The sequence below is a fragment of the Rhinoderma darwinii genome, chromosome 10 (genome assembly GCF_050947455.1).
Source record: "Rhinoderma darwinii isolate aRhiDar2 chromosome 10, aRhiDar2.hap1, whole genome shotgun sequence".
Classification (NCBI taxonomy): domain Eukaryota; kingdom Metazoa; phylum Chordata; class Amphibia; order Anura; family Rhinodermatidae; genus Rhinoderma; species Rhinoderma darwinii.
The window spans coordinates 52,683,233-52,704,391 of record NC_134696.1 but is presented as its reverse complement, the minus strand read 5'-3'; the positions used below and the strand labels follow the sequence as shown (position 1 = coordinate 52,704,391).

Genomic DNA, 21,159 nt, shown 5'->3' with positions numbered 1-21,159 from the left:
TCAGCAAACAGTTTTCCACAGAAGGAAACTGCATATCAGAGCATTTTTGCCCTTTTATTATAGCAATTGTTAGTGGCCTCATCATTCAAAACACAAAAAACATATATAAAAGTTCTAAAGTGTAATAAAAAGGACAGTGACCCTTTCACCTGGTTAGGTTTTTGTGTGTCATGCTCTATATGCTACCTGGGGCGTTCATTTCATTATGTTGTATATTACAATGGTGAGTGAGTAGTGTGGAAAAAGGACAAATTATTTAGAAGTAAGCTTCAATATTGCAGGCTGTCCCAGTACATTCATAGAGACCGTTGTGGATAGGATGTACCTATTGGGCTGGATTTCGTTTAAAAGAAAATATATTAGTCAAAAAAATTATATACACACGCATATATATATATATATATATATGTATATATATATATATATGTGTGTGTGTGTGTGTTCAAGGGTAATAGTAATTCAATCAGATCATAGTGGCACTTTAGGAGTGAAGCAGGAGCCTGACTGGAAACTATGGACAACTTTCCCCACGTAATTATTAGATTTTTCTTAAACCTCCTTATTGACTACTATATACACCTTCATAAAAGGAAATAATATACAGTACCCCTTCAAATAGGGTTTACCAACTGCTTTTTGTCGGTCATGCGATGGAGGCTGGCCGCTGCAGCGACATGTCGTCCATAGTGAAGTCAATATCGCTGTCACCTGATGCTGCGCTGGATGCCATGTCATTACACAATAACAACAACAGGAAGTAGAGGACCCCAGTGATCGGCGGCGTGGAGAAGTAGATTAAAAAATATTTGTCTGGCCTGACATTTCAACCACTCGTATATCACACAGTGAAAGCACATATAGCATTCTGTTAGAGCTTAGGAAAACCTTTATTATTTAAAATAAAGACTGGTGTAGTAGAAGCTTAAAAAGACTGGTGTAGGAATTCTAAGTAAGTCTAAGAATGCATGACTGGTGGCAGGGCATAAAATACACTTTATGGTAAAACTCCTCCTCCCCCCCCCCCTTTTGGATGCACCGAACGATAATAAACAGCAAAGTGACGCACCAGGTTTCTGTGTATTCTGATCATTTTGTACAACAAAAGATGCCTTATACAATACAGAAATGTTTAAGCAATGACATACAAAAAAAACCTTTAAGTGGCAAATAAACAAAAAAAAAACAGAACTATAGCTTTCAGATTCTGAAAGAAAAATACTTTTTTTCAAAAATGACATAGCACCATAAATATTAATAATGCAGGGTAAAATAAAAAAATACCTTAACTGAAGGGAGTGCATAATACATGACAAATTAGAAGAATCTGGAAGGAGAAAGATTGTATAATGAAAAGCAAAAAAGTCACTTTTAGAATTGGAGTAAAACGTCATCTTATGGGATTTTTTTTATTTCGACCTGCTTTTGAGACTAAGGCAAACTGGTGTGTAAATCATCCTTCGGAGAAGATTGGCTACTAGTAAAAATAAAGGGAGCCCAATGTACCCACAAACTTTCTACTTCACCCTTTTCTAAGCAATGCTTTGGAATTATTAAAATAAGGGGGGGGAATGATGTAGGAGATGGGAGTACACTCAGTTGGATTCATCACTTGATGTGGACGCAATGTCCAGATCGATAGATCCATTGGTGACGACAAGACGGAGTCTTTTGGAGGGTGTGAAGGGATTGAAAGACACCTTTTTCTTCTTGTCATCACCAGTTAATTCGGGTTCCTGTGAGGTGAACAAGTTATTCACAGTCCCCTCTCTTACTGGCACCAGGCACTCGTGTGCTCCTGTAACAGAATGCCTCCTTTTGAGATTATTGTTTAAACCCAGTTCTACATATGGCTTTAGCGATAACTTCGGATCTAACTGCATTTCAACAGAGCACAGCCTGTGTGGAGCAGAAACACGTTTTTGAGGTCTAGCACTTGCAGCTTCATTTGTAGCTTTCATATGTCCGTTAAAGGCCAAATGTCCCTTCTTGGCTTCGATGGGACTTTCTTTTTGAACCAGCCCCTTCTTATTCTTGACCTGCACTGGTCCGGATCTAAAAGAGAACACCTTACTTACATATGACCTAGTTAGAGGTTTTGATGTTCCATTTTTACTGGCTTGCTCAATAGGAGATCTATGTGCAGTAGAAACCAATGCGGGCTTCTTAGTTTCTAGGTGATTGTGTACGTGTCCAGTTCGTGGACTATATTTACTCTTGGATTGGTGGGTCTTCCTTGCAAAAGACTGGCTTGAGCTTGGCATGCATGTGTGGTCAGGTAGTGTAACTTTAGATCTGCTCAGATTTACAGTGATATAACGAGTTAGTCCAAGCTTTTTGGGTGAAAAAGGTTCAGATTGCATTATGACGGAGCCTTGATCATTACTGACACTTGTGTATTCAGGTACGGAAGCAGTTGGTGACGAGTCCTGTGTCTCCTGAATTTCGAACAATATTTCTGAATGTGAGCTATTAGAGTCTACAAGGGACTCTGGAGCATTAGGCTGTGGATGACCCATAGAAAGATCAACATCAAGGTTCTGCCAATCTGAATCTAGTCTGGGACTTGATGTAAAGCTTCCGGACACAGTTTTTTCATTTTCCATGTCTGGTTCCAGTTGGGATTCAATAGCATTAGTGATCTGTATGCCAGATTGTGGATCACTGCAGGTTGAGATGCTTTCACGACATTCCACTAAAAGTTCCTCTTCTGAATTATCTTCATTACACGACGCATGAGTCAAAGAACTATCTATAGCACCTTTAACCAAAGAAATCGTTTTAGTTTGCGGAGATGACGGAGATGAACGGTGTTTTGGGAGCTGAAACGTGTCAGAGCCCGCACATAATCTCCGCTCGCCAGGACTGATATTTTGCCTTCGAAGTCTTACCACGACTTCCTTTCCAAGTTTACAACACTGGCTATCACTTTGTGTCCTTGAATCAAAGTAACCTCCACGACACTTTCTGAAGTTGTGCAGGACAATACGCACATCCTTTTGAACGGACCCTCGGGGCAACGCAGACTTCACTAACATTTGTTGCTTCATGGTTTTCAGAGGTTTTAACTTATTACAAAGACTAGAGCAGGAATATGGAGATGAGGGATACCTGAGACTTGAGGAAAAAGTGCTATTTTTGCCATTTTCAGGGCTCTTTTTGAGGCTGTTGGAAGTCCTGGAACCTTTGAAGAAAATGCACATATTAGAAACACCATGAATAATTCCACACATAGTAATACAAAGCTGGCAACAGAAGACACTACAGGTCAACAATGTAGTCACCCATGAACTGATAGTCATCTTGTATTTTATGGACTATTCTGCAGTCCAGGTATAGATAAGGTTCTATTCACATCACGTAAACCAGCCCGGCAGAGGCCAAAACACTCTTTTGGACTCCGTCAGGTGAATGTAGCCATATAGATAATTTTGGCATATACGCCGAAAGCTTTTCCTGGCATACGCGCTTAACCTAGGGCTTTAAAGTGAAGTGAACAAAGCCTAAGAATTATAGAAGATTGCGTCGTACAGACAAATGAAACAGATCATTACCCATACGAGCTTACATTAGCCACATTCTTCCTGGTAAAATAACCCCATGCTGTAATGTTACACAAAGGTTTAGATGGTATGGTAATGCAGTTTCGCTCCATAAATTTCTTAAACACACAAGATTTTTTTTAATGGTCCGTCGGGAAACACCATTGATCGTCTCTATACACTACATCTTTCAAGAACCAGCTCCAGTAACTATCCTTTAAAAACTATGCAATTGTTTCCTAGCTGCGTCAGCATGCGGTCTTATGACTGACCCACTTCCAGTACCAGAGAAACAAAGCATTACAGAACACCTATTGAATCAGTGGTCCATTCATTTAAAGAGGCTCTGTCACCAGATTATAAGTGCCCCGTCTCCTACATAATCTGATCGGCGCTGGAATGTAGGTGACAGCAGTGGTTTTTATTTTGAAATACAATCATTTTTGAGCAATTTTAGATTTATGCTAATTAGTTTCTTAACAGACAACTGGGCGTTTAACTTTTTACCAACTGGGTGTTGTACAGAGAAGTGTATGACGCTGACCAATCAGTGACCAATCAGCATCATACACTTCTCATTGTTCCAGCCCAGCTTCTTTCACTGCACAATCACGCCGTAACAATGGGCTGGAACAAAGAGAAGTGCATGACGTGGATTGGTCAGCGTCATACACTCCTCTGTACAACGCCCAGTTGGTAAAAAGTAAAAAACACGCCCAGTTGTCGATTAAGAAACTAATTAGCATAAATCTAAACATCGCACAAAAAGGATTCTTTTTCAAAATAAAAACCACTGTTATCTACATTACAGCGACGATCAGATTATGTAGGAGATAGAGCATTTATAATCTGGTTCGAGGGACCCTGTTCTCATGCTCGGTGGGATCCTAGCAGTGGGGCCCCCAGCAATCAGACAAGAATCCCCTCTCCTGTGGACCGGTGATAATTTTAGATTCTGGGACTACCGCTTATAGGACCAGCTCCCAGGACCAAACAGGGCAGAAAAGGGTTAAAAAGACAAAACTCATGATGATAGTCAGGTTAAGAACGCTGCAACAGCATGCTTATTGTAATAACAGGTAAACAACGGCTTCGGTAGAGACAACAAAAAACCCTTCTTACTTGAGATGCGCTTTTTCTTCCTGGTAGCGCCATTCTGGTTTTGTTTGTCACTGTGACGCATCAGCCTTTGCAGACGACCATCGGTCTCTCGGAGCTGGTATTTCTCTAATGAGGTAGATTCAGAAGTCTCTTCTTTTTGCAGCCTGAAAGCTCCTTCCCCTTTTCTAGAGAAAAAGATTTCCTATTATTGCTCTTTGTATATAGGAGTTTACAATTAGATACTACCCACAAGTAATAACTGCACGGACTCATAAGCGTATGTTCACAATAAGCAGGTTAGTTGCAGACATTTCTATACCATAAACCTGAATGGGGTTTGTGAAAACCCAAGCACATGCTGCAGAAACCACCGCATTCACATGAATAGAAGGGATTTTCAGTTGAAGACATTTTTGCAACAAATCTGCTGCATATGAACATACCTTAACTAGGCTATCAACTGGGTTGGTCTAATTTAAAAGTGGGGTTTGCCTTACTAATGGGGGTGTATGTGATTGGATGTTTGGGTCGTAGTGTTAAAGAGGCTCTGTCACCAGATTTTGCAGCCCCTATCTGCTATTGCAGCAGATCGGCGCTGCAATGTAGATTACAGTAACGTTTTTATTTAAAAAAAATGAGCATTTTTGGCCAAGTTATGACCATTTTCGTATTTATGCAAATGAGGCTTGCAAAAGTACAACTGGGCGTGTTTAAAAGTAAAAGTACAACTGGGCGTGTATTATGTGCGTACATCGGGGCGTGTTTACTACTTTTACTAGCTGGGCTTTCTGATGAGAAGTATCATCCACTTCTCTTCAGAACGCCCAGCTTCTGGCAGTGCAGCACTGTGACGTCACTCACAGGTCCTGCATCGTGTCGGCACCAGAGGCTACAGTTGATTCTGCAGCAGCATCAGCAGGTAAGTAGCTACATCGACTTACCTGCAAACGCCGATGCTGCTGCAGAATCATCTGTAGCCTCTGGTGTCGATGTGTCCTTGCTCGTCTGACACGATGCAGGACCTGGGGCAGGAAGTGAGTGACGTCACAGCGTGATCTCTGGAGAACACGGCTGTGTCTGCACTGCCAGAAGCTGGGCGTTGTGAAGAGAAGTGGATGATACTTCTATACACAACGCCCAGCTAGTAAAAGTAGTAAACACGCCCCGATGTACGCACATAATACACGCCCAGTTGTACTTTTGCAAGCCTCATTTGCATAAATACGAAAATGGTCATAACTTGGCCAAAAATGCTCGTTTTTTAAAAATAAAAACGTTACTGTAATCTACATTGCAGCGCCGATCTGCTGCAATAGCAGATAGGGGTTGCAAAATCTGGTGACAGAGCCTCTTTAAGTGACAGATCCGTGACATCTGGCCCCATAACATATGAGATCTAGTTGGACGGGATGACTGATCAATTATAAAATCACCATTGGTCATGTGGTGCAAATCTTTGTCCGAATATAAAATGATGAGATGCGGCTCTTATTGTAACTTTTCATGGCCAAGGGGTCTATGCAAGGTGTAACGGACCATATACACATATGACATGTACAAATATGGCGATCAGCTGACTATGTTCTAGCGTGAGGTTGCTATAGCATCAGAGCATGCGTAGTAGAATACCAAGCATGATACGTACAACACGAGCGCTATCGTAATTATATATACCCAGCTACGTATAGTAGAGTGCTTGCTTCCTGTGGAGGGCGGAGTGACTGCGGACACTTTCCCTTAATAACCACTCTCCTCTGGACTTATGCTTTTGACAGACACGGAGTGACCGGTAGGTGTTGTCTTGATCTCCTAAAACTGTATTTTTGGTGATCTGTTTTATTATGGGTTACATGTATTATATTGGTACTATTAAGATACTAACGGACTTGTTAGTCTTATTGTTAAGGAGGTTTTAGACACTTATGTATATTAAATTAACTCACAGGATACGATGTCATTAGATCTCTGAGTGTCTTATTATGGATATGTAAGTTCATTTGGACCTGGAATCATTTGGCTGTGTGCACCGCCCTGTGTTGGGGCTTCTCTTATGCTGCTACTGCTGCTGAACATATACGATCTAAGCTATCGACTGACCATAGAGACAGAAATTATGTAAAGTAAACCAAACCACCATTGTTCCTTTCCAACAAGCAAAAAAAAAAAAAAAAACACCTCACCTCTCGCAAGTGCAGCACTCACACATCTCATTTTTCTCCCCAAAAAAACTGTCTCCATAGAAGCACGTGATTTCTTCTTCTGGTTTGATGTCCCTGAGAACTTTTACACAAGCAGCGTTTCCATCAGCTGGAATAAACTAAATAGAGAACAGATTAGAGAGAAGTTATTATAAAATGCGCTCTTTTACTTACTTTTCAATAAAAAAATTATATACGTCTAATTAAAAAGGGGTTTCCAAACTTTGGTAAATAAAAAAATGTAGAATGAGAAGTTCTGTACATTCTAATAAAGGTTGGGGCAGATTTACAGTCCAAAAGTTAGAAAGGCAGAAGCTGCAACAAATTTCTCACAATAGCACAAATTTATCTTTCTAACGTTTCCTCTTGGCGGACGTACTTTATACCAATCTTTTGCGTCAAAAGCTGCGATATTTGGTATAGCCGAAAATCATAACCCACAAAATAAAGTTGACATATTTATACCGCACAAAAACATTGCTTGCTCCTTAGCCCCTGAGGGGTTAATGGAGCGGAGATGTACAGGGCCATTTATATGGATACACCTAAATAAAATGGGAATGGTTGGTGATATTAACTTCCTGCTTGTGGCCCATTAGTATATGGGAGGGGGAAACTTTTCAAGCTCGGTGTTGACCATGGCGGCCATTTTAAAGTCGGCCATTTTGTATCCAACTTTAGTTTTTTCAATGGGAAGAGGGTCATGTGACACATCAAACTTATCGAGAATTTCACAAGAAAAACAATGGTGTGCTTGGTTTTAACGTTACTTTATTCTTTCATGAGTTATTTACAAGTTTCTGACCACTTATAAAATGTGTACAAAGTGCTGCCCATTGTGTTGGATTGTCAATGCAACCCTCTTCTCCCACTCTTCACACACTGATAGCAACACCGCAGAAGAAATGCTAGCACAGGCTTACAGTATCCGTAGTTTCCTCCCATTGAAAAAACGAAAGTTGGATACAAAATGGCCGACTTCAAAATGGCCTCCATGGTCAACACCCAGCTTGAAAAGTTTCCCCCCTCCCGTATACTAATGTGCCACAAACAGGAAGTTAATATCACCAACCATTCCCATTTTATTTAGGTGTATCCGTATAAATGGCCCACCCTGTAGAACCAGACACAACCCATGGACGGGTGTAGCACAGTTTTGGAAGAAAGCTGCCATGTTTTTATAATCCTGGACAATGCTTAACAAAAAACTAAAATCTATTCATGAAGCAGAGGGCAGAAAAAAGTTTAGTGAATAATAATGTTGGTAAGTTATGCAAAAAATTATACATAAAAACAGTCATGAACACAACCAGGGGGCTCATTCACATGACCATATAAAAACATAGCACTAAATGCAAACCTACAATACCAGTATTTTTCATGCAGATGGACCATGTTGTTTCTGTAGTTTTCTTTTTTAGATTGCTGACACAAATATGGGAGGTTAGAGCACCAAAGTTCAGACCCCACCAACAATGTTCAAAGAGGTAATCCAGACTAATTTCAACTCCTGTACCAAACCCTTACAATTTTACTTGTATTTTAAAGCCTAGCTCTATGCGGACCTCAGATGGCATATCACGTCACTGCTCAGAGTCTGGTTTGTTTGTTTTTTGCTGCGATAACGTGCCATACATTGTTCACATTGTTTCAGGAATTTCCCTCCCCAAATAGACGGTACGTCAGTCATCAGAGACGTCCTGTACAGGAAGCTAGCTATTCTAAAAAAAAAAAAAATCTAGGAGTTCGTGTGGTTCCACCATGCTTGTGTTTTCCACATACGCAGTCTTGCTCTGCCGAGCTAAAATGTCGGGAGTCGTAGTCTAACGTAATGCTGATGCTACAGACAAGCTCCACAGCAGAAAGGAAAAAAAAACAAAAATAAAAAACAGCGTACGCACGAAACGGTACGTTACAAATTTCCCTCAAAGTAATAAACTTGAGGTTTTATCTGGTCTAGACAGGTTTTGGAGTTTTTATTTTTAGGAAGTTTTTCATTTCTGAAGATCACAAGCACAAAGATTTCACATGTTGGACACTTTGTACGCCCAATTTTTCTTAAACCATCAGTGTACAAAGCATTATACTGGCGGCTGACACAATATGAATGGTCCCTTTTAAAATCAGGGGTTATATGTAAAATGTGCCAATAAAGCTGCACCCACGGACTTAACAGGGGTTGTCTGGGTAAGAAGACACATTTTCAAGTCCTTTATCTTACCCAACAAAAGTAGCAATAATGTGGGTTGAAACTGATTGAGTTCGAGGGGGGGGGGGGGGGTACAGAAACGTTGAAAACTTCTTCCCCTCAGCGCTAATGATTGGCAGGAAGCCTAGTAGCACATGTCACGTCTAGTGGCATCTTATCTGGCCACCCCAATCCACATTTCATTTGCTGCAATTGTACTCACTAGTTCTGCTTTATTAGGGCACGTTACAGATACGCATTACAAAAAAATGTATACGTTTTACTTTGGTAGTCTTACTGAAAAATACTATACATCAAAACTGTGCAAAACAAATACAAGCAAACATACCTTGCAGTTAGGTCGGCAGTCTGATGGACATGGAAAAGAGCGAAAAAAATAAATAAAAGATGGGGTGGGAGCAATCAACATATTACATAAGAAAGTTTTCATACAAGGCCTCCTGCACACAACTGTAAGGGATTTTACGGTCCGCAAATAAGGATCCGACGGCTCTGGTTACACAACCGTAGCCGTCCGCAATTGCAGTAGCGCCAGTACACTTCTATGGGCGAGTCCGTGCCACAATTACAGACAATAGCACATATATTTTGCGGATCATTTCTACAGCCCGGACACATCCATAAGTATGCGGAAGGGTGTCCGTGGACTATAGAAATTAATAGGTCCACAATTTCATCCTTCATTACAGATGAAAATTACGGTTGTGTGCATGGGGCCCAACATAAGAAACAGTCCGTGAATTACCCAAATAAACAGAGCTTTTACAGATAACAGACCAAAATGGATAATTCTCTTAAAACAAACGTTTTTATTGGAAACATTTTTAAGGCATATTCTCATATTAAGCATATATGGCATTTACTCAGGTGCAAGTGCCATCCCATTCGTCGATCCCTGGGTGCCACACACTCCATACAATAGACAAAATGTATGGAGAGTGCAGTGGCCAGGAACTGGCGAATGTGGGTCACCAAACCCTCATTCTACCAATAGATTGGTCCAGCCTTTGGGATCCTTCCCTATCAGGCATTTACAGCAGGTCCTCAAATTCCACACATGCAATTCAGACCACGAGATGATGCTACCAATAGACCCAACTAGGAGCCACAATAGTATAGGAATCAGATCCCCATGTAGTGGCCAAGGACTGCGGAGACCTTACTAAAAGTTTGAGGGGGAACAAGAAATCTGTGCCTTGTAGCAAACAAAGTTCTGGTTGAAATTCACATATTGAGAAAGTGTTTAACACACAACAGCCGGAGAGTTATAACCTTTTGAAGTAAAGGCTCTACTATTTGTCAAGGCCGAGTTAGATGGATGTGTTACATGGATGACACTGATGCAACTTTTTTGCATGCCCCTTTGGTAAGTAGCTTCAGTTCCCCCATAGTAGTGATAGTCTATATGAAGCCATGTGTTGCTCCACCCCTCTGTACTGCGCTATAGGTATATTAGCCAAAGTGTTAGAGACCCACACCAGCTAATAGCACTGGTCGAGACCCGCACTGATGTCTACCAGTGGCATACTTGAAATCTATTTGGCCAACACCACATTATAGTCTTTATTTATTAAAATAGAAAAGGGGACATACCCAAGTGTACAGCAAGAGTAAATGGCTTGTTTAAACATACAGCGGCTAGTGACTTCATAAATGATACAGTAGCCAATTATTGCATGTTCTCCAGAAAAGAAGTAAATAAGATCACATACCATGATTGATGAACGCTGCAGGACCAAGCCAAAGCTGTGCGCATTTCTTTCTGGTAGAGTACATGACACTAAAGTCGTTTTCACCAAAGCGTAGGAGGCTCTCATCAGCTTTAGTAAGCTCCGCTATGCAGCCTACAAGCAAGGCAATTTTTTCATTCTTTGCCCTGGAAAGAAAAAATAATATATCTCAGAAGTACTTTTTAAAAATTATTTTATTACATATGGAAAAACAAAAACAAAAACAGCTTTTTTTGCTTACTTTTATGTTGGCGCATGGCTTTATAGGTCCATAGGACATTAATTGTGTCTGGTCATTCAGTTGCCATAGATGAACAATCAGCTGTCTAGTAAGAGGGCTGAAGCTGGCCATAAACAGATTTTCATATCTTTTTTTTATGTCTCACTTGAAATGACAGATTAAGGCCTCATGCACATGACCGTAGGCATGTGCACGGCCATGATTTTCAGGTTGGATGGTCGTGGAATGTCACCCAAAGGCCGTGCACATTAATTTCTATGAGCCTGGACCGCAAAACACGACCGTAATAAGACATGTCCGTTCTTTATGCGGTCCAAGCTCCCGGGCCATGCACGCCCGTGCAAACCACGGTCGTGTGTATGGGCCCATTGAAATGAATGGGGCCGCAAGTCACCTGCAGATTTGCGGGTGAAATGCGGCCGCAAAAATAAGTTTGTGTGCATGGGGCCTAACTGTGAAACAATCAATTCCCAGTATACATACCAAGGCTTTGTAGCAACAACTTTGGCTCCATTCATTTCCAAGGAGTACCGATTGCAAGAAAGGATCATGAAGCCACTTTCTGGTAGTAACATTCTCAGATATCGGAATATCTAGAAGCAACCCAAAAGAATGAGAAGTACAAATTTACCATGCAGATAAAAACCCATTTACATTCTTTAAATCACTAAACGTGTACAGCCATATAAAGATCCAGGTTTGTAAAGCCCTCTAACACTATAAAGGATATGAATAGTAGGTCCTCTCTGACAGTCCATGAATACGACACTTACATGTGTTTTCAGCAGGGTTTCCTGCTGCGGGGTGCGGTTTTTGAGGTAATGATTAGCCCCAGTTACAAGTGAATGGAACGCGGCCTCCAATTCTCTCTTCTTTCGGAATGTATGCAGCGCCTCCCGCAAGTGATGTTGTCTCCTTATAGATGGCAAAGGACTGCAAAACATAGATACCGTTAAACAAACTGCACACGGTCATTTTTAATAACATTCCAGTTTTCCCACGTTCCACCTCTGTAATTTAGACTGCAAGATCATTATAATCCAATAAAAGGACGAAATGGGTTGCAGCCCCTTAGGTTTTTTTTCTGCTCCAGGTGAGGCACTAAGCAATGAGAGGCTTGTCTGTTGCATAAAGCTATTCCTGGGAAAAAGTAGAAGTGTCCGCTATGCTTTACCTAACAATACAGCACCTTAGTTCTAAGGTCAAGTGTTCAGACTCCTGCTGATCAGACATTGATGGCTAGTGCTATCAATATCGGAGAGGACCCCTTTACCAAATGTGAACATTTACCAGCATACTTTACTGTGCCACATGAATGAGGACTAAGGGTAATGAGTTTAAAAGGGTTCTCCTGGCATTTTATATTGATGAACTATCCTAAGATAGGTCAACAATATCAGATTGAACAGCTAATTGATGGGATAACCACGTTGGGCACCTTGGCCCTATCAGGTGACCGGTGGGGGTCCCAGGAGTTAAATCCCAACCGATCTGATATTGATTACCTATCTTAAAGGATAGGCCATCAATATAAAATGCCCAGAGAACCCCTTTAAAGCAAAGCGTGTATTCCTGCCACATTAGCAGAGATACAAGATCTATGCAGCTTCTAATGTTCTGGATTTACCTCCATTCTCAGTAGTGACTTTTCCAAAAAACGCTTAGAAGACGTAAACCCTTTATCAGTCTATTGTACTGGCAGGTTTGAGAAAAATAAATGATACAATTCTGCGACATCCGAAGGAATTACGAGTCTTCAGATCCAAAAGCGCTCCAGATATTTTGCAAACAGTTTAGCTTACACGAACACTAGGATTGTGAACACCTACAAAATCGTGTCAATAGAGAGAGACCCTCCTGTTCTCCTCAATGACCCAAATATTTCCAGCTTATAAGGCAAAGCAACTGCAGTAATAGATATAAATTAAGTAATGTAAATGTCATGTCCTAGTACAGCGTCACTGGTGCTGGCAAGGAATTTATGGCAACATTTTCTAATGGGTTCAAGGTATAAAATGTTGAATTTGATGGATTTACAGCTTTTTTTCAACCTCCCAAAACGATGTAATAATTAAAGATTCACCCCAAAAAAAAAGCCAAGACATAATAGTAAGAACTAGAACGGCACAGGTCGGGTGCAAAAGCAAGTTGGAGACCCGAGCCGACAACGCACCTGACGTTCATTTTGTGTGTTCGGAATCCTAGGTATGGGTCGAGCACCAAGCTGGTCGCCAAGTCGTCATTTTCACAGAGCTCTCTTGCCGTCAATCTGTTAGAACCCATGGTATTATGGAGCTTTGGATCATGCTGTAAATATCTGGTAAACAAAGAGAGAACAACGTTACAGGCACGGCATGAGATGACCTTCATATCATTATCAATAACATCCAACTCTCACTCCCAAAACATATTCTGAAATGTACAAGTAGGAAAGCACTTGTAAAGTTAGAAATTAAATCCCAATAAATATTATCTTCCATGAGAAACGGCCCTGCGTGACTGCAGATGGTATACCCGCGTTTACGCTTCATGCGCTACACGGTTCTGATTCTTTACAGAGGGGTTTACAATGCTATTACATATTGCTACGGTTTTAGTGAAAATTGCAGGGAAAAATAAAACTTTATTTTTTTTTTAAAGAGATTTACTAAGCAAAAAGGTGCATTAATTCTGACAAATTGTCCCCCCAAAAAAAGTGTGCAAAATTACGTGTTTCAGACACATTTTACATCTTCCTCGATTGGTTTTGAAATGTCTAAGGCCAAATTTCACATGTGTGTGGATTTCCCACGTGAGTTTGCATGCGGCAAATCCGCAGCGTAATAAAGTATCAGAGAAGTAGATGGGATTTCAGGAAATCTCAGGTACATGCTGCGATTTTTTTTCTACACGAAAGTTGACTTGCGGTGCGTATTTTAATATCTGCACCATGTTAATTTATCTTGCGTTTCCACTTGCGAATTGTATCTGACTAGTTCTATGGTAAAACGCACCAAAAACCGCATATTTTTCGCCGCAAAATACACAACGTTTGCCTGTAGCCTAAGGGGAGTCATAAAATGCAACTAACTTTTTACTAGCGTGCGCCATTTGTTTTTTACACCAAATTACTGGTGTGAAGTACCAGCCTAGAGGTGGCATAAGCAAGAGGCAACCAAATGGTCTATAGAGCTGCTCAAAACTTATTATACAGCGGGCGCCCCAATGATAAATGTAATGCAGTTTCTGCCTGTCTAGTCTTATCCGGTCTCAATTTAGGACAGAATCAATAGATCTACCCTGATGTTTTTGTGACTACCTGTCCTTTTAAACTCTGGGGCTTTCATTAAGTCTGGGACCCGCTGCATCTCATTAGACACAAATCATTCAAATAGCTCTGATGGGTTAAATAAACAGAATCTGCTACGGAGTTAAATTCCTGGAGGAAATCCTACACGACACCCGGTATATGCACCAGGAACGTTACATCCATACGGTCAGACAAAAGACAATGTTTAATGTTTCCCTCGGAAACCGCTCCGTATTTTCAGATGGTTTTTAGGAAGCGTGTGAACATAGCCTTACTCTGAAGGAATACAATTCTACAGCTCTCACAGAGCTATATACAAGGATGTTCTAGTAAAATAATGGGTGGTAGTAACTGAGTAAAAACTAAGAATAAGGGTATGTTCACACACACACTAATTACGGACGTAATTCGGGCGTTTTTGCCCCGAATTACGTCCGAAAAATGTGCCTCGATAGTGTTGACAAACATCTGCCCATTGAAAGCAATGGGCTGACATTTGTCTGTTCACACGAGGCGTATATGTATGCACCGCTGTCAAATGACGGCGCGTAAATGGACGCCCGTGTCAAAGAAGTGACCTGTCACTTCTTGGGGTGTAATTGGAGCCGTTATTCATTGACTCCAATGAAAAGCAGCGCCAATTACGTCCGTAATGGACGCGGCGTCCAAGCGCCTGCACATGCCGTTACGGCTGAAATTACGGGGATGTTTTCTCCTGAAAACATCCCCGTAATTTCAGCCGTTACGGACGCTGTCGTGTGAACATACCCTAAAGGGGGCCATACGCAGAGATTTGTAGGGCGATGTTCGGACAATCATTGGCACAATGCATATTTGTTAACCCGATACGCATACTACATACACTTTCCAGAGGATATTGACAGTTCTAATCGTACAATGGTGCCCATACATGTCCAATGAGGCAAGGACATTACCCGACGACGTATGGATGTTACGGATATACGGCGATAACAGCTCCTGAATTTCAGACGTTTTGACAAGTGCACACGTTTTTCGCGGCGTCCATTACGGACGTAATTGGAGCTGTTTTTCAATGGAGTCAATGAAAAACGGCTCCAATTACGTCCCAAGAAGTGACATGCACTTCTTTTTCGCGGGCGTCTTTTTACAGCGATGCGTAAAAATACACCTCGCCTGCACAGAACATCGTAAAATCCATTGAATTTAATGGGCAGATGTTAGGGAACAGTTTTATCAGGCGTAATTCGAGGCGTAAAACGCCTGAATTACATCCATAAATAGGGCCTGTGAACATACCCTTACAAGACAAGCATTATAAAACTAGACCAGACAAGCGGAAACAGCGTCAATTTTATCACTGTGGCGCACGCTGTAACACAAATTTGGCGAATCTTGCGCCATCTACTGGCTGGTATATAGGACGAACGCGGTTTAAAAAAAAAAAATCCAGCACATTCTACCTTTCCCGTTAGCCACGCCCCTTTTTCCAGACTCTTCAAACCGGTCTAGGAAGGTGCAAAAGTTTTCTAAAATACAATAAACTTTCTGGCGCATTTTGCTTAATAAATCTCCCCCACTGTTTGTCAATGTCTAGACAGAATTTTGCACATGTAAGTCAGGTCAGACCAGGTGCAGAGTGAGAAGATTGTAAACTAACAGGACTGACTCCCAGGAGAGGGAAAGAAAGCCATTCCCTAAGGAATTTATCCTTCTTTCCTCCGCAGGGTCTACAATTAAAAACAACAACAAAACACTGAAAAGCAGACTAGTTCATTCCAGCTGAAACAGAGGGCTCGGATATGTGAAGGCGAGTTTTATCTTGGCTTCGTGGCTTTCCATCCATAACAGGATTCGTTGTACGTCTGATGCAAACAGGGCGCAATTGACCAGATTTTGAGTTCCATTGCTGCTCCATAGTTGACGGCAAGAACAGCGCTACACGATTCCTGCCCTCAAAACACAAGTATTGCAGTGCATTACATGAGCGATCTAGTGACTGCATGGTAAGTGCGCTAGAGAAACTGAAATATCTTGTCATTTAAGCCGCATGGGTAAATGTAGTCAATAAAAGATAAAATCACAATGCCAGAATTTTTATTTTTTTGTTACTTGCTCCCCCCCCCCAAAAATGAACTAAATAGAGATAAAAAAAAAAAGCTCTATGTACCCCAAGATGGTACCGATAAAAACTACAACTCGTCCCGCAAAAAAACCAAACACTGCTCCATCGACGGAAAAAATAAATTGCTCTCAGATTATTGGGACACAAAACAACATTTTTAACAGTTAGGGTATGTTCACACACCCTATTTACGGACGTAATTGGGGCGTTTTACGCCTCGAATTACGTCTGAAAATACAGCTCCAAACATCTGCCCATTGAAATCAATGGGTCTTACGATGTTTTGTGCAGACGGGTTTTTTGTTTTTTTTACGCGCCGCTGTCAAAAGACGGCGCGTAAAAAGACGCCCGCATCAAAGAAGTGCATGTCACTTCTTGAGACGTAATTGGAGCAGTTTTTCATTGACTCCATTGAAAAACAGCTTCAATTACGTCCGTAATTGATGCCGTGAAAAACGCGGGTATGAGCAATTACGTCTGAAATTCAGGAGCTGTTTTCGCCTGAAAACAGCTCTGGAATTCCAGACGTAATGGACGTTGGCGTGAACATACCCTCAGGGTATGTTCACACGCTAAGTGAAAAACTTCTGAAAATACAGAGCTGTTTTCAAAGGAAAACCACTCCTGATTTTCATACGTTTTTTAAGCCACTCGCGCTTTTCACGGCCGTTTTCTGGAGCTTTTTTCAATAGAGTCTATGAAAAACGGCTCCAAAAACGGCCCAAGAAGTGACGTGCACTTCTTATTCGGGGACATTTTCATGCGGCCGTTTTGAAAAGCGGCCGTATAAAAAAAAGTGAGCACCAAGTTTATAAATATATGGTGGCATTTCCTGTGACAACTCACGTCTCCATCAGTGATTCACCAGAACACCGGTCACAATCACTTCTCACCGCGTGCGACATCCTGTAAGTGCCCTGCAACATTTCACCACAGTAGGGAAAAAAACGTCCAGCCATGTCCTTACCTGGACATGCACAGTCAGCGCGCGATTATGAACGCCAAAGAAGGCAAGAGCGACCCAACAGACTACCTTTAGGAAGGGTTCACACTGTGCGCTTTTATTGCATTTTTTTTGTTTTGGTGGATGAACTCCCACATCTCGCAATCAACCAAATAAAATGCATGCTGAAAGAACAGTGTGAACCAAGCCTTAATGGATATTTATGGATAGAGGATAAATGTCTGATCGCTGGGAGCCCCACAGATCACTACAATAGGGGTCTTGAGCCCCCTCTACCTCCTCACTACACTAACGTGTGAGGATTTTAGGGCTACACGCACACAGGTAAACACAGGCAATTCCGCAGGTAAAATCCACACCTTAAGCTCAATGCATACGATGCGTATTACAAGCGGTTTTGCCATGCGTATTTGCGTGTGGCAAATCCGCAGCGTAAGGGCAGATTCAGACGAACGTTGCATTTTTGCGCGCGCAAAAACCATTTGACAGCTGCGTGTGTCATCCGTGTCTGATGCGCGTGTCTGATGAGGCTAGTCGACGCCCGTCACTGTCCAAGGTGCTGAAAGAGCTAACTGATCGGCAGTAACTCTTTCAGCACCCTCGACAGTGAATGCCGAACACAAGATCGAGAAACCTGTTAAAAAAAAAGAAAAAGTTCGTACTTACCGAGAACTTCTCTCCCGGCCGTTGCCTTGGTGAGGAGTCCATGGTGACGCGCCTCTCCTGACATCGGGCCCCACCTCCCTGGATGACGCGGCAGTCCATGTGACCGCTGCAGCCTGTGCTTGGCCTGTGATTGGCTGGAGCTGTCACTTGGACTGAATTGTCATCCCGGGAGGTCAGACTGGAAGAAGAAGCCGGGAGTTATCGGTAAGTCAGAACTTTGTTTTTTTTTTACAGGTTCATGTATATTGGGATCGGCAGTCACTGTCCAGGGTGCTGAAACAGTTTAACTCTTTCAGCACCCTGGACAGTGACTATCTCCTGACGTCGCGTACCAGAATTTTTTTTTCAGAGTTCGGCCGAACCCGGTGAAGTTCGGTTCGATTGTCTGGGTTCGCTCATCTCAAAGACACTCCATTTGGATGTTTGGAAACAGAAAAGCACGTGGTGCTTTTCTGGTTACATTCATCCTTTTGACAGCTGGTGCGCTGTTTCAGTCGGTTCAGTGGTTTTCACGCACCCATTGACTTCAATGGGTGCGTGATGCGCGAAATACGCGGAGATATTGAACCCGTTGCGCTTTTTGCGCAGCTGACAAACGCTGCGCAAAAAGCACGGACTGTCTGTACTGCCCCATAGACTTGTATTGGTCTGTGCGTGGCGCGTGAAAACCACGCGGCCCGCACGGACCGAATACACGCTCGTGTGAATCCCCCCTAATACAGTACCAGCATAGTCAATGAGATTCCAGGAAATCTCATGCACACGTTGCAGTATTTTTCGGGACGGAGTATTTTAAAATCCGCAACATGTCAATTTATCTTGCGTTTCTGCTTTCGAATTGTATCTGCCTAGTGTGTTGAAAAAATAAAAATCGCACCAAAATCCGCAGCATGAAAACGCGTCGAAAAACACACCAAAACACACGATTTTGTGCGATTTTTACCTGCAAATTTCCTGTATTTTTTGTGCGTATTCTCTGCGACAAAATACGCAACGCATGCGTGTTGCCTAATAGCTCATTTTTTGATGCGTTTTTAAATTCTGATGCGTTTATTTTCATTTATAAACTTGTCAGGTACAATTTGCAAGCAAGATAAATTGACATGCTGCGGATTTTAAAATGCGCAACGCATCTATTTACATGCAGAAAAATTCTGCATCACGAGATGAAATTACTTGAAATCGCATTTACTTTGATGGTACCGTATTAGGCCCCATGCACACGGCCATGCGCAATTTCGGGCCGTACACCCATACAAATTATCGGAGTACGCCCTGTACAACACGGAAAAAAAAAAACGGACATGCACCATAATTCCAGGCACAGACACTCATCTGTAGCGATACGGAAATGTTTTCCGCGGCCGATAGAACTGAATGGGGCCGGCTGAATTTACGGTCGTGTTAATTGAGTGCATTTAGCCTAAAGGGGTTTTACATATCAATATTGACCACCAGCAGCCCCATAGGAATGAATGGCGCGGTGGCTGATCATTATTACTGGACGCACAGGGACAGCCAGGCAAGTCCATTCTCAGGATCGGTGGGGGTCCCAGTAGTCAGACCCCCACCGATCAGATATTTATCACCTCTCCTGTGGATAGGTAAAAAATATTGAATATGGTAAAAAAACAAACATTTGAAATGGTGGTCACGCATGCGTCTTGCCGCTGCATTTAACGTCTATGAAGCCGATGGAAACAGCCGTGCGCTGTACTCGAAAACCGCGCGGATTGACTGTGATGTGTTAACATGTCCCAGCGTACAAACGCGTCCATGAGGCTCCATTGTCATTCGGAGGCCGAGTGTGTCCTTTAGGCTGATATACATTACTATACTGCAAAAGAAAAGGGAAGGAATAGGATAGTAGACTGCGCAATTGTATCCCGCAGAGTCCACTAAAAAAAAATACATTAAAACGTATTTGTTTTATTGAACATGGAAGCCGGCAGGTGACAGTGCACGGCATACGCATACGTCGTGGGTTTTTCATGCCGATAAGCAGATATTATAGACCACGGGTGACTGTTGGGTTATACAGATGCCCAATAGTGGTGTCCGTCACACACAGACTTATCCATTTTTACGTGTAAGTCATTACCGCTCATGATCCTTTATAATGTAGCCATTAAAAGGAAAGTTATAGCCATTGGGTGACGGTCGCCACTATTTAGTATCCGTCACAATGTATCGTTAATGTATGTCGGGAGCTTTTCTCCATGTAAACATCCTACAAAGGCAAAAATCGCGAGGTGAACATAGGCGAAGGGCTCAAGGAAGTGTTGGCAGAGAATCATGGACGTGAAAAACGGAGGCCACACGAAACGCACTCACGTGAAACACGCTCCGCTTTTTGCGCACGCACATCGGACACGCTCACGAGAAAGAAGCCGAAGGTTCTCAGACCTGGAGAAATGTGAGACTAAGTAGTGATCATGGGGGAGGGAGGGAGGTGTGCAGTGTCCTGGAACTAATCCCACAGAACTCTACCGCCAGCCTTGTACTGACAGGGAACAATAGAGCGCATTGAACAGCACAGTAAATAGACATCTTTATTTCGTCTTCTGCGGCATCAGTGGGACATGCGATTGCTGGTGGGGAACTACAAGTCCCAGCGAGCCAAGCCAAAGTGCTCCAGTCCTGTGTGTGAACAGACTCTACTCAGCGCGGCCCGTTATCAGCCACTTCCCGCGCACTGCTAGATCCCTGAAAGCAGGAAACCCCCTTCACGGCCGTGCCCGGCAGCTCATGTTTCCGCTCCCAGAATCCTTTGCAAGGCGGGCTTTTATCCCGACCTGACCCAGCGATGTCTATAGCCCACTCCGCGGCCCGGGAGCAAACAGATCGTCCTCCCTCCCAATTAAGCAGCCTTACCGAGCCTGTGTGTCCGTTTTAGGGTCTTCCACCCGTAACTCACTCTCCCGCTTCCGCCCTTCTCTATAGCCTCCGCCTCTTCTTTTTTTTCTTAGTAGTGATATGACCCGCCTACGTTAGATAAGTCGCGCTCTTCATTGGGACTTAGCGTGTGACCTCTTTTTCCTAATAGGCTGTAGCAAGCGTCAGTCAAGCAATCTTGACGTTTTTATTGGTCAGAATCTATGTCAGTCATTGTTTGAGT

General features: G+C 42.4%; 1 protein-coding gene across 2 annotated transcripts; it reads right to left on the bottom strand.

The window, feature by feature from the left end:
* Nucleotides 1–878: 878 nt before the first annotated feature.
* On the bottom strand, nt 879–21,023 carry KMT5C (lysine methyltransferase 5C). Of its 2 annotated transcripts, none has more exons than XM_075839934.1 (9): nt 20,916–21,023; nt 13,192–13,335; nt 11,792–11,951; nt 11,502–11,611; nt 10,760–10,923; nt 9,376–9,395; nt 6,821–6,957; nt 4,662–4,825; nt 879–3,181 (listed from the first exon to the last, which is right to left on the bottom strand). In XM_075839934.1, exons 2-9 carry the CDS (start codon nt 13,299–13,301, stop codon nt 1,593–1,595), a joined length of 2,454 nt encoding a protein of 817 aa, XP_075696049.1. In that variant the 5' UTR covers nt 13,302–13,335; nt 20,916–21,023; the 3' UTR covers nt 879–1,592. The 2 variants fall into 2 exon arrangements, with proteins under 2 accessions (XP_075696049.1, XP_075696048.1); XM_075839933.1 differs by lacking the exon at nt 20,916–21,023 and adding an exon at nt 20,376–20,447.
* Nucleotides 21,024–21,159: the final 136 nt, after the last annotated feature.

What these genes read in the sequence shown, in the direction of transcription:
- KMT5C (XM_075839934.1), bottom strand. Translation starts at nt 13,301, where the DNA reads ATGGGTTCTAACAGATTGACGGCAAGAGAGCTCTGTGAAAATGACGAC. An exon ending in ACACACAAAATGAACGTCAG is followed by an intron (nt 11,952 to 13,191) that starts GTGCGTTGTCGG and finishes TATGTTTTGCAG; the next exon opens with TCCTTTGCCATCTATAAGGA. An exon ending in GAAGAAAAAGCGCATCTCAA is followed by an intron (nt 3,182 to 4,661) that starts GTAAGAAGGGTT and finishes TTTTCTTCAAAG; the next exon opens with GTTCCAGGACTTCCAACAGC.